The following is a 13394-nucleotide window of genomic DNA, read 5'->3' as shown; positions in this document are numbered from 1 at the left end:
TCTATTAGTGTTCTCCTTATTGTTTATATCATATTGTACCTTGATTCTGTCAGGCAGTGCGTCGTCCGTCTCTCTCCTGGCTCCCTCAGGGGTGGTCCTGAACTCCTGCTGCAGGCTGGTCAGGTCGTAGCCCGTCCGCTGGCTGTAGTCCGAACTGCTGTCTGCACCGGGACACAAACACAGGCTTGAAACATCACTTCACATGCCAGTGAACATCACTTCACATCACTAGTGAACATCACTTCACATCACTAGTGAACATCACTTCACATCACTAGTGAACATCACTTCACATCACTAGTGAACATCACTTCACATGCCAGTGAACATCACTTCACATCACTAGTGAACATCACTTCACATCACTAGTGAACATCACTTCACATGCTAGTGAACATCACTTCACATCACTAGTGAACATCACTTCACATCACTAGTGAACATCACTTCACATCACTAGTGAACATCACTTCACATGCCAGTGAACATCACTTCACATCACTAGTGAACATCACTTCACATCACTAGTGAACATCACTTCACATCACTAGTGAACATCACTTCACATGCTAGTGAACATCACTTCACATCACTAGTGAACATCACTTCACACTGCTAGTGAACATCACTTCACATCGCTAGTGAACATCACTTCACATCGCTAGTGAACATCACTTCACATCACTAGTGAACATCACTTCACATCGCTAGTGAACATCACTTCATATGCCAGTGAACATCACTTCACATCACTAGTGAACATCACTTCACATGCTAGTGAACATCACTTCACATCACTAGTGAACATCACTTCACACTGCTAGTGAACATCACTTCACATCGCTAGTGAACATCACTTCACATCGCTAGTGAACATCACTTCACATCACTAGTGAGCATCACTTCACATCGCTAGTGAACATCACTTCATATGCCAGTGAACATCACTTCATATCACTAGTGAACATCACTTCACACTGCTAGTGAACATCACTTCACATGCTAGTGAACATCACTTCATATCACTAGTGAACATCACTTCACACTGCTAGTGAACATCACTTCACATCACTAGTGAACATCACTTCACATCACTAGTGAACATCACTTCACATCGCTAGTGAACATCACTTCATATGCCAGTGAACATCACTTCACATCACTAGTGAACATCACTTCACATGCTAGTGAACATCACTTCACATCACTAGTGAACATCACTTCACACTGCTAGTGAACATCACTTCACATCGCTAGTGAACATCACTTCACATCGCTAGTGAACATCACTTCACATCACTAGTGAGCATCACTTCACATCGCTAGTGAACATCACTTCATATGCCAGTGAACATCACTTCATATCACTAGTGAACATCACTTCACACTGCTAGTGAACATCACTTCACATGCTAGTGAACATCACTTCATATCACTAGTGAACATCACTTCACACTGCTAGTGAACATCACTTCACATCACTAGTGAACATCACTTCACATCACTAGTGAACATCACTTCACATCGCTAGTGAACATCACTTCATATCGCTAGTGAACATCACTTCACATCACTAGTGAACATCACTTCACATCGCTAGTGAACATCACTTCACATCACTAGTGAACATCACTTCATATGCTAGTGAACATCACTTCATATCGCTAGTGAACATCACTTCATATCGCTAGTGAACATCACTTCACATCACTAGTGAACATCACTTCACATGCTAGTGAACATCACTTCACATGCTAGTGAACATCACTTCATATCGCTAGTGAACATCACTTCATATCGCTAGTGAACATCACTTCACATCACTAGTGAACATCACTTCACATCGCTAGTGAACATCACTTCACATCGCTAGTGAACATCACTTCACATCGCTAGTGAACATCACTTCACATCGCTAGTGAACATCACTTCACATCACTAGTGAACATCACTTCACATCACTAGTGAACATCACTTCACATCGCTAGTGAACATCACTTCACATCGCTAGTGAACATCACTTCACATCGCTAGTGAACATCACTTCATATCACTAGTGAACATCACTTCACATCAGGGTTTCCGTTAGAAAGAATTGTTGCCGGTCTCAGGGTCGGGTAGATTTAAATCTACCGGTCAAATGAGAGAAATTCCGGTCAGAGTTTATTGAGCTTAAAAATAATTGACATCCTCAAGGCATGTAGATTTATAATATTTTAACTTAAAACTAGGCTACTTTTGCGTATAGAGTCATTATATTCCAAATAAAATAAGTCCAGAGACTCCGTGCTGCTGCCGACTTTAAATCAAATAGGTGTCTGTGGGCAGTCGCCCGACATTAATAAACAGCAGTCTGTTATAATCACATTTAATTTTTTATTTTTTAAACTTAAATTTTTATTAACATTTATAGACAAACAACACTTACACAAAAATGAAACTAACAACACAATAAGAAAGAATGCAGTGCACACAAATGGTTACATGGTTAGCATGGTTAGTTATCTGGTTCCACTTCAGTTGTTTTTCCAGGTACTTAATACAAAGACTGATTGTGTACCGCCCTTAAACAGGTATACAAATATAATACCTACTCAAAAAAATTAAATACTGACTAAGGCATACATGTGTGATATGGGTCCAGAGACCCTCCTTGAACTTCTTTCTTCCCTTATCCTTCGCCTTTTTTTTTTTTTTTTATTAAATTTCTCTTTGCCTTTTGATTCACCCATATACAAACCACATCATCCCTGAATATTAATACAACACTGTTAAACAGACATAAATAATAAAGTACAAAAAACATAAAACAATTGTAACACCCACATTTTTTTTTTAGAAAATACTAACTAAAGCAAAAGTGTGTGACATGGGTTCAGAGACCCTCCTTGAACTTCTTTCCTCCTTTACCCTTCGCCCTCTTGTGTTGCATTTGGTTCTTCCTCTGTGATGTCGTTTTCGTTTCCTTTATAATCCTCCCACTTTACCCATCTTTCCCCAAATTTCTCTTCCTGTAGCCTCAGCATGTGCGTTATCCTCTCCATATCTTGTATCTCCTCTACTATTCCTACCCATTGTGCTATTGTCGGTGGGTCTTCCTTGTACCACAGTCTCATTATTGCTTTTCTGGCCGATATCAACATTATCTTTATTAAATACTTGTCCCCCCCTGTATTCCCTCGTGTGTCAGGTCCCCTAAAGCACCAGTCCCGTTTGTGGTAATCCGTATCCTAATATTCTGATCATTGCCTCCCCTATCTCCTCCCAATACCCCTTCAGCTTCTGACATCCCCAGAATATGTGCGTGTGATTTGCCCCCTCCTTCCCACACATCCTCCAGCATGATCTTTGTGTTGGTGCATATTTTCCCTTCAACTCTGGGGTTATAAAGAATCTGATTATGTTTTTCCATCCAAACTCTTTCCATATCCTCGATCCTGTTGTTGAATGTTGCACCTCGCATATGTTACCCCATTCCTTCCCTGTTATTCCTATCTCTAGTTCTCTCTCCCATTTCTCCCTTATGTATTCTGTCGTGTGTCCCTTGCTGGTCATTATAGCCCGGTACAGTGCTGATATTACCCTTCCTTTCCCTCCTTCGTATGCCCTTACTATCATCCTAATTATTCCATTCTGTTCTTCGTCCTTGTCCCCTCTTATTTCTTTATTATAGTAATCTCTAATCTGTAGATATCTGAAGTGGTCCCTGTTTTCTAGTCCAAATTTCTCCTTTAAGTTTTGTAATGTTTGCATTTCCCCCTTCTCTATCATTTTGCATATCGCTGTTGACCCCCCTTTCTCCCACCTCCTGAATCCGTGGTCCAACCTCCCTGGCACATCACTAGTGAACATCACTTCACATCGCTAGTGAACATCACTTCATATCGCTAGTGAACATCACTTCACATCACTAGTGAACATCACTTCACATCGCTAGTGAACATCACTTCACATCACTAGTGAACATCACTTCATATGCTAGTGAACATCACTTCATATCGCTAGTGAACATCACTTCATATCGCTAGTGAACATCACTTCACATCACTAGTGAACATCACTTCACATGCTAGTGAACATCACTTCACATGCTAGTGAACATCACTTCATATCGCTAGTGAACATCACTTCATATCGCTAGTGAACATCACTTCACATCACTAGTGAACATCACTTCACATCGCTAGTGAACATCACTTCACATCGCTAGTGAACATCACTTCACATCGCTAGTGAACATCACTTCACATCGCTAGTGAACATCACTTCACATCACTAGTGAACATCACTTCACATCACTAGTGAACATCACTTCACATCGCTAGTGAACATCACTTCACATCGCTAGTGAACATCACTTCACATCGCTAGTGAACATCACTTCATATCACTAGTGAACATCACTTCACATCAGGGTTTCCGTTAGAAAGAATTGTTGCCGGTCTCAGGGTCGGGTAGATTTAAATCTACCGGTCAAATGAGAGAAATTCCGGTCAGAGTTTATTGAGCTTAAAAATAATTGACATCCTCAAGGCATGTAGATTTATAATATTTTAACTTAAAACTAGGCTACTTTTGCGTATAGAGTCATTATATTCCAAATAAAATAAGTCCAGAGACTCCGTGCTGCTGCCGACTTTAAATCAAATAGGTGTCTGTGGGCAGTCGCCCGACATTAATAAACAGCAGTCTGTTATAATCACATTTAATTTTTTATTTTTTAAACTTAAATTTTTATTAACATTTATAGACAAACAACACTTACACAAAAATGAAACTAACAACACAATAAGAAAGAATGCAGTGCACACAAATGGTTACATGGTTAGCATGGTTAGTTATCTGGTTCCACTTCAGTTGTTTTTCCAGGTACTTAATACAAAGACTGATTGTGTACCGCCCTTAAACAGGTATACAAATATAATACCTACTCAAAAAAATTAAATACTGACTAAGGCATACATGTGTGATATGGGTCCAGAGACCCTCCTTGAACTTCTTTCTTCCCTTATCCTTCGCCTTTTTTTTTTTTTTTTATTAAATTTCTCTTTGCCTTTTGATTCACCCATATACAAACCACATCATCCCTGAATATTAATACAACACTGTTAAACAGACATAAATAATAAAGTACAAAAAACATAAAACAATTGTAACACCCACATTTTTTTTTTAGAAAATACTAACTAAAGCAAAAGTGTGTGACATGGGTTCAGAGACCCTCCTTGAACTTCTTTCCTCCTTTACCCTTCGCCCTCTTGTGTTGCATTTGGTTCTTCCTCTGTGATGTCGTTTTCGTTTCCTTTATAATCCTCCCACTTTACCCATCTTTCCCCAAATTTCTCTTCCTGTAGCCTCAGCATGTGCGTTATCCTCTCCATATCTTGTATCTCCTCTACTATTCCTACCCATTGTGCTATTGTCGGTGGGTCTTCCTTGTACCACAGTCTCGTTATTGCTTTTCTGGCCGATATCAACATTATCTTTATTAAATACTTGTCCCCCCCTGTATTCCCTCGTGTGTCAGGTCCCCTAAAGCACCAGTCCCGTTTGTGGTAATCCGTATCCTAATATTCTGATCATTGCCTCCCCTATCTCCTCCCAATACCCCTTCAGCTTCTGACATCCCCAGAATATGTGCGTGTGATTTGCCCCCTCCTTCCCACACATCCTCCAGCATGATCTTTGTGTTGGTGCATATTTTCCCTTCAACTCTGGGGTTATAAAGAATCTGATTATGTTTTTCCATCCAAACTCTTTCCATATCCTCGATCCTGTTGTTGAATGTTGCACCTCGCATATGTTACCCCATTCCTTCCCTGTTATTCCTATCTCTAGTTCTCTCTCCCATTTCTCCCTTATGTATTCTGTCGTGTGTCCCTTGCTGGTCATTATAGCCCGGTACAGTGCTGATATTACCCTTCCTTTCCCTCCTTCGTATGCCCTTACTATCATCCTAATTATTCCATTCTGTTCTTCGTCCTTGTCCCCTCTTATTTCTTTATTATAGTAATCTCTAATCTGTAGATATCTGAAGTGGTCCCTGTTTTCTAGTCCAAATTTCTCCTTTAATTTTTGTAATGTTTGCATTTCCCCCTTCTCTATCATTTTGCATATCGCTGTTGACCCCCCTTTCTCCCACCTCCTGAATCCGTGGTCCAACCTCCCTGGCTTGAATCTCTTGTCATGTGCTACCCATCTCAGAACCCCTGTCTGTTTCTCCAATTTGTGTGTTTTTACTACTCTGTTCCATATGGTCAAGGTGCATTTGGTGATTGGATCTAACAGTCCCTCCTTTTCTTTGAATAGTTCCCCATCTCCCACCAGAGCTTGTATCTTGTATCCCTCCCCTTCTTTTTCAATGTCTTTCCATCTTGCCTCATATCTGTTGTTACACCAGCACGTCACTGCTCTCAGTTGTGCTGCATAATAATAATCTTGTAGGCTGGGTACTGCCATCCCTCCCTCTTCCTTTGGTAGTTGTAGTGTTTTATATCTGACCCGTGATCTTCTCCCCGCCCATATGAACCTCGATATCAGTCTGTCCCACTCCCTGAATTGATTCTGTGGTATTTGTATCGGTAGCGACTGGAACAGGTACAGTAATCTTGATAGTATGTTCATTTTAATGACCTCTATTCTTGAATTGAAGTCCAAGGGCATTACTGTCCATCTCTCTAAGTCTCTCTTGATGTTCTGATTTATCTGTGTATAGTTCGCCTCAAACAATTTCCCCACCCCTCTCGTGATGTTCACCCCTAAGTATTTAATCTTGTCCATGTCCCATCTTATCCCGTACTGTTCCCTAATTTCCGTCGTTGGGGTATAGTTCCATGCTAAGGTCTGTGTCTTTGTCACGTTTAGTTTGTATCCTGAGTAGTGGCCATATTCCTTCAGTAGATCCATCAGTGCCGGGAAGCTCTTGTCTGGTTGTCTCATGTATACTATCACGTCGTCCGCAAATAGGCCTAGTTTATATTCCGTTCCCTTTATCCTTACTCCCTTGATGTCCTCGTTCTGTCTGATCAGTTGTGCCAGTGGTTCTATGAAAACTGCGAAGAGCGTTGGTGATAGACAACATCCCTGTCTGGTAGCCCTCTCTAATCTGATTCTATCCGTCAGGCTGCCATTCACCTTAACCCTCGCTGTCGGTTCTTGATATAGCGCCTTGATCATCTTCATTGCCCTCCCGTTCAGTCCGAATCTCATCAATGTTTTATATAAAAATGTCCAACTCACACTGTCGAATGCTTTTTCTGCATCTAGGCTAATCAATACCACACTACCTCCTTGTTTTTGTATCTCCTCCACTATGTGTAATGTCTTTCTCACGTTGTCCTGTGTCGGTCTCCCTTTAATAAATCCAGTTTGATCTTCATCTATAATGTCTGGCATAAACGTCTCAAATCTTTTTGATATTATTGATGTATACATCTTGTAATCCACGTTGAGTATGGACACAGGTCTGAAACTACTACATAATTCTCTATCCTTCCCTTCCTTCGGTATCGTGGTGATTATGGCTTCCTTCCACGAGGGGGGCATTTTGCCCTCTTCCATCGTGTGTCTGAATGCCGCCCCTAACATGGGTGCTAATTCTCTTCTAAATGTCTTGTAGAATTCCGATGGGAATCCGTCGCTCCCCGGAGATTTGTTGTTTTTAGCTCTACTAATTGCCTCTTCCATTTCTCGTTCCGTAATTATTTTATTTAATTCTTCATTCTGTTCTTTCCCTATCGATGGTAACTCTAGCTTCTCCAGATAAGCTTCTATTTCCTCTTCTCCCGCTGCCTTTGGCTGTGTGTATAGCCTCTCATAGTATTCTCTAAATGTCCTCTCTATTTCAGCTGGGTCCCTCAATACTTCATTAGTCTTTGTATCCCTTATTGTGTGTATCGTGTTTAGCTTCTGTTGCGTCCTAATTCTCCTAGCCAACAGTCTGGTCGCTTTTGGTCCCCCTTCATAGTACGTTTGTTTCATGAACCTCGCTTTCTTTTCTATTTCCGTCAATAATTCCCTATTTATCCTGGCCTTTACTTCCTTGATTTCTCCGAGCGTTTCTTGTTCTTTTGATATCTGGTGTCTCCTCTCTAGATACTTCAGCTTCCCTATCAGATTGTGATATGTCTCCGTTCTGGCCTTCTTCAGCATTGCTGTCTTCTCCATCAATTTCCCCCTTATCACCACCTTCAGTGTGTCCCATAGAATGTTCGGGTCTACCTCCCCGTTGTCATTTTCCTCCTTATACCTGGCTATCTCCTCCTTGATCTGACTCACCACCCCCTTGTTATTTAGTATTCCTACATTTAGCCTCCAGATCGTGTTCCTCCGTCTCCCTTCTAGATCTACTGTCAGATATATGGCACTGTGATCCGATATGTCCGCTACTCCTATTCTACTCTCCCGTACCCTATAACTGTCCCCCGTCATCAAAAAATAGTCTATTCTCGCATATGTCACGTGTGGGTGTGAGTAATGTGTGTATTCCCTGTCCATGGCGTGCATCCCCCTCCAAACATCCGTAATTCCCATTTCCGTCATTTGAATATTCATATATCTGCTGATTTGTGTCCGTCTCTTCTTAGTACTCGTGGTGTCTATGTCGTGATTCAGTACCACATTAAAATCTCCAGCGCATATCAATATCCCTTCTAGTTCCATCACTATCATATCAAAAATGTTCTCATATAGCTCCCTCTCACTCTCCGGTGGTGCATACACATTCACTAACGTTACCATTTGGCCCTCCATTTTCCCCTTCACCAGAACAAATCTTCCCTCCTTGTCTCTTACTTCCTTGATCAATTCAAATTTGACTGTGTTTTTGATTAACGTAATTACTCCTCTCCTCAGGGTCCGTTTAAAGGAACTATAGTATGCATTTTCATATCCAAATCTTTTCAGTTTCTCATGATCCTGTGCTATCAAATGTGTCTCCTGCAAAAAAATCACTTCCATCTCACTTTTTTTACACTTCAACATCACTTTGCCCCTCTTTATCGTATTATTCATTCCATTAACGTTTAACGACATCATTTTTATCCCTTTAACCTTTGTCATCTTTTTTCTTCTTTCGTCTGTTAGTCCCCCCCATGTCACAGTTATTCCCCCCTCCGGTTGTAGCCTCCGCTCTCTTCACCGAATACATATAATGATTAACATAAATAAAAAAACATAAACTTTACATAAAGTGCTCCCAAGGCGTTCGGGGGGTCCCTTTGTCCCCTCCTGTCCCCTGCTGGTGGGTGAGGAGTAACTGCTCTCCTAGTGAGAGGCCTCCTCCTGACGGCTTGGGGGTCTGAAACCCTTGCCCCCATCCGCTCGTCATATTTGTCCAGCCTTCTTACTGTTTTTAGTGCCGTTGAGCTCCTGGTCAAAAGCGCTCTGTCTTTCATTCTGTTCAAAGATCCCCATTTCCTAGGTCCCTCTCAATGTGGCTCATATGTTCCAATGTCTCTCCTTCCTCCTAAACACGTGTGTTGTGTCCTCTGTGTACCCCTCTTACTTTCTTTTCCTCCCCTCTATTTTCTATGTGATGTTTATTTATCCCCTTAATTCCTTCCAACTGTGTCACTCGCAGCGTGTGTCTATGTATTTGTTTCAATATGTTCTGCGTTCCGTCTATTATACCTAATTATATTTCCATTTATTTCCTTCATCGGTATGTGTATTATGTGTCCATGTTTATGTTATGTTTGTTCCTATATCCTGCCTCTACCTGGGAATGTGTGTTCATGTATATGTTATTTCAGTTTCTATATTTTGTCTCTATTTGGATAGTTTTTTCAATCTCTTGTGTGTGTACTCATCCGTTCGTCTCCTCCCGCCTCCTCTCCCCTCCTTCTCCGTCTCTGGCCTCCTCGTCTGTCTCCGCCTTCGGTCTGTCACGTCTCACCTCGGCCTTCTCCTCTCTCCTCCCTCCTCTCCCGGGTTTCGGTCTCCTACTCTGGACCACCTGCGTGCTTTCTCCAATCTCTGCTGCAGGCTCAGCATCTGGTCCTCTTGTCTCCTTCCTTCTCCGTCCTCCGCCATCTGCATCCCCGTCGCCTCATCTCCCCCGCCGCCTCCCGCGCCGTTGCGTATGTCACCGTCCCTTCCTTCCAGTGAATCCTTAGCGAGGTCATGGGTGATTGGAATTTCATTCCGTTTTCTTTCAGAATTCTCTTCAGTCCCACGTAAGACCTGCGTGTTATTGCCACTGCTGTCGAGTAATCGTGATCAAACGACAGTCTTTTCCCCTCGATTTCTATCTTCTTGGTCCACGCGGTTCTGAGTACCAATTCCTTAACCTCGAATCTCAGAAAGTTAATAATCACCGCCCTCGGTGGTCTGTCCGGTTGTGGTCTCGGAGCCAACGCCCTGTGGGCCCTCTGTATCTCCATTTTTTCCAGTCCCGTCTCCTTCAGTTGTTCTTTGATAAGCTTTTCCACATATTGGGTCACCGATTCCCCTTCGACTCCTTCTTTCAATCCCCATATTCTGATGTTATTTCTCCGTGACCTCCCCTCCATGTCCGACATCTTTGTCTCCATCTTTTCTTGTTGTTGAATCGCACTTGTTAATACCTCGTGTATCTCCGTGTTCCATTCTTCTGCTTGCGCCATTCTTGTTTGTAACTCGGTTACGTTTCTGTCCTGCTCCGCCATCTTCCCCTCCACCATTTTGAGTTCTGTATTTATTTCACCTCTGAAGTCCTCCTGTTCCTTCCTCAATTCCTCCCGTAACTTCCCAATATCGTGTCCGTGTTCAGTTTTATGGTCGCTGTTATGGTCGCCAATATCCCGGCCTGCATGACCACGGCCCATCCTGGCATTCCTGTGTTTGTCCCAGCCGACCCTCCTCCTTCCTCCGCCTGTCCCTTCTCGGTCTAGCTTCGGGGGCTCTGCTCCATCAAACTCTCCTCTTCCCGTGAGTCTTCCATTTCTCTCTCCTTCACAATTGTTTTTTCCTCCTTCCTTCTCGTTTGCATCTTCATTTTTATTCACTTTTCGGGTCCTTTTTTATCCGTTTTTCACTCTTTTGACCAGGAGCTCCACCGTGTTACCCGTCTCTTATAATCACATTTTTATGAGCTAACGAATTCCGTTATATTGGACATTTGTATTAATTATATCAAGCGAAGAACTGAGAAATTTGGCAGAGAGAGACGGCAACATTATCGTGGGTTTGCGTGATATGACTCTCCACCTCGCAACGACTTATTTGCAAAGAGTATGGCGCTGCAGACCAGCAGATTCAGCTGTTTTAAGGCTCTATCTGGGGACCGCTCAACAGCGCCCCCCACCCAACAGCTGAATTGCCAATGGCTGAATTGGAGTACTGCATTGTGCCGGTACAGATGGGTGGGTTATGGTGGATTCTGTGGCTCTGCAGCTGCATGCAGTCGCAAATCTAGCAGCAGCCAGCTTGCGCTGACAACAGCGGTGTCATTATTATACCTGCTTGGTGAAGCAACGATGAAACAAATGTAATGATTGTTTCGTTCATCGCATAGGCTATTTAATTTTAGCCTATTTTAATACAATTCAAATAATCAAATTGTGCTTAGAGGGAATTATTTTCACCGGACATTAAGACCGGAGAGATTAAATATGTCGGACTTCAACAGATTTTGCCGGTCAAATACCGGTAATTACCGGCTAACGGAAACGCTGCTTCACATGCTAGTGAACATCACTTCACATCGCTAGTGAACATCACTTCATATCGCTAGTGAACATCACTTCATATCGCTAGTGAAGATCACTTCACATCGCTAGTGAAGATCACTTCACATCGCTAGTGAACATCACTTCACATCGCTAGTGAACATCACTTCACATGCTAGTGAACATCACTTCACATCGCTAGTGAACATCACTTCACATCGCTAGTGAACATCACTTCACATGCTAGTGAACATCACTTCACATGCTAGTGAACATCACTTCACATCGCTAGTGAACATCACTTCATATCGCTAGTGAACATCACTTCATATTAGGGATGCACCGAATGGGAAATTCTTGGCCGAAACCGATACCAAAAATAGGAAACAGTTGGCCGAAAACCGAATGCCGAAAGGCCGAAAATGATTCATAGAATAGAATTTTTTTTACCAATGTTGTTCAGCTACCTGATTATGAAAAAATATATGATTATGGCAAAACTTAACTTAAATAATAAATAATCACTATTATGGGTCCATAAAACATTTATTCAGCACTTCTGAATGCATACAGTACATTAATTCCAATTCAAGTGGCGGACATCTGTGCTCTACTGAGCGCACCTTTCTAGTCCGCAGATGAATGTGCTCTCTTGACTTTGGCACAGTAGACGCGCGACGTGTATTCTCGAGAATGATAATAATAATAATGCTCTTCAGATTATATTATCAACGACAGACAGCGTCAATGTGAGAAACACAATCCCCCCCCTCTTAAGTTAACCGCGACGGGCATATAGTAAATAAGGATATAAAGCATGTTAAAGATGCATTTATTGGACGCGTTGCGTGCTGAGTTTACATAGAAACAGCGCAACACATAGAAACAGCGCGCATGTAATGACTGAAGCCACGTTTTGATGACACGCATTAGGTTACAGGTTGTTTCTGTTTCGGTGATATATTTTCGGTGAAAAAACTCTTTCGGCCAAAAGCCGAAAGGCCATTTTTTGTCATTTTCGGCCGAAAACATTCGGTGGCCGATATTTCGGTGCATCCCTACTTCATATCACTAGTGAACATCACTTCACATCGCTAGTGAACATCACTTCACATCGCTAGTGAACATCACTTCACATGCTAGTGAACATCACTTCACATCGCTAGTGAACATCACTTCACATCGCTAGTGAACATCACTTCATATCACTAGTGAACATCACTTCACATCGCTCATTTAGAAATGAGATCGCATACGTCTATGAATCGAGATCAAGATTTTTTTACGATTAATCGTGCAGCCCTACCTGCTAGTGAATACACTTCTCATGCTAGTGAACATCACTTCACATTGCTAGTGAACATCACTTCACATTGCTAGTGAACATCACTTCACATTGCTAGTGAATATAACTTCATAGAGAAGAACTCTGGTGGGATTTAAAGGTTTAGAAGTGTTGAGGAGAGAGATGGAGTATGAGAAGTGATGCTGCTGTGTCTTACCACTGGTGTAGCCGTCTTTGTGCTGAGAGGATACAGGACGGTCTAGTCTGGATGGATGGGCCTGGGGGAGGGAGAGATGAGACTTAGCTCACATCAAACATTCACTAAACAACCATCACTATAGCTCTAGGATGGTGTCCAAAATCCCTGGCTCCCAAAACTAAATGTCTCTATAGAAATTAAAGGGATAGTTCTGATTTTTCTGAACCCTAGCCCTGTTTACTACTTACCAGTGATGTTGTCG

The 13394-nt window shown here is 42.1% G+C and overlaps 1 protein-coding gene across 6 annotated transcripts in view; it reads right to left on the bottom strand.

The window, feature by feature from the left end:
* akap9 (A kinase (PRKA) anchor protein 9) overlaps positions 1 to 13394 on the bottom strand; it is a 276424-nt gene that overhangs the window by 32266 nt on the left and 230764 nt on the right. For all 6 annotated transcript variants that reach the window (XM_084313669.1, XM_084313670.1, XM_084313671.1 and 3 more), the window contains 2 exons: positions 13151 to 13211; positions 40 to 161 (listed from right to left, as the gene is read on the bottom strand). In XM_084313669.1, coding sequence (XP_084169795.1) covers positions 40 to 161; positions 13151 to 13211 — 183 coding nt within the window. The remainder of the gene's footprint in view (positions 1 to 39; positions 162 to 13150; positions 13212 to 13394) is intronic.

The sequence above is a fragment of the Notolepis coatsorum genome, assembly GCF_963971535.1.
Source record: "Notolepis coatsorum genome assembly, chromosome: 4".
Lineage (NCBI taxonomy): Eukaryota > Metazoa > Chordata > Actinopteri > Aulopiformes > Paralepididae > Notolepis > Notolepis coatsorum.
Note: the sequence above shows the minus strand (reverse complement) of the source record. Positions and strands in the feature narration are given on the sequence as shown.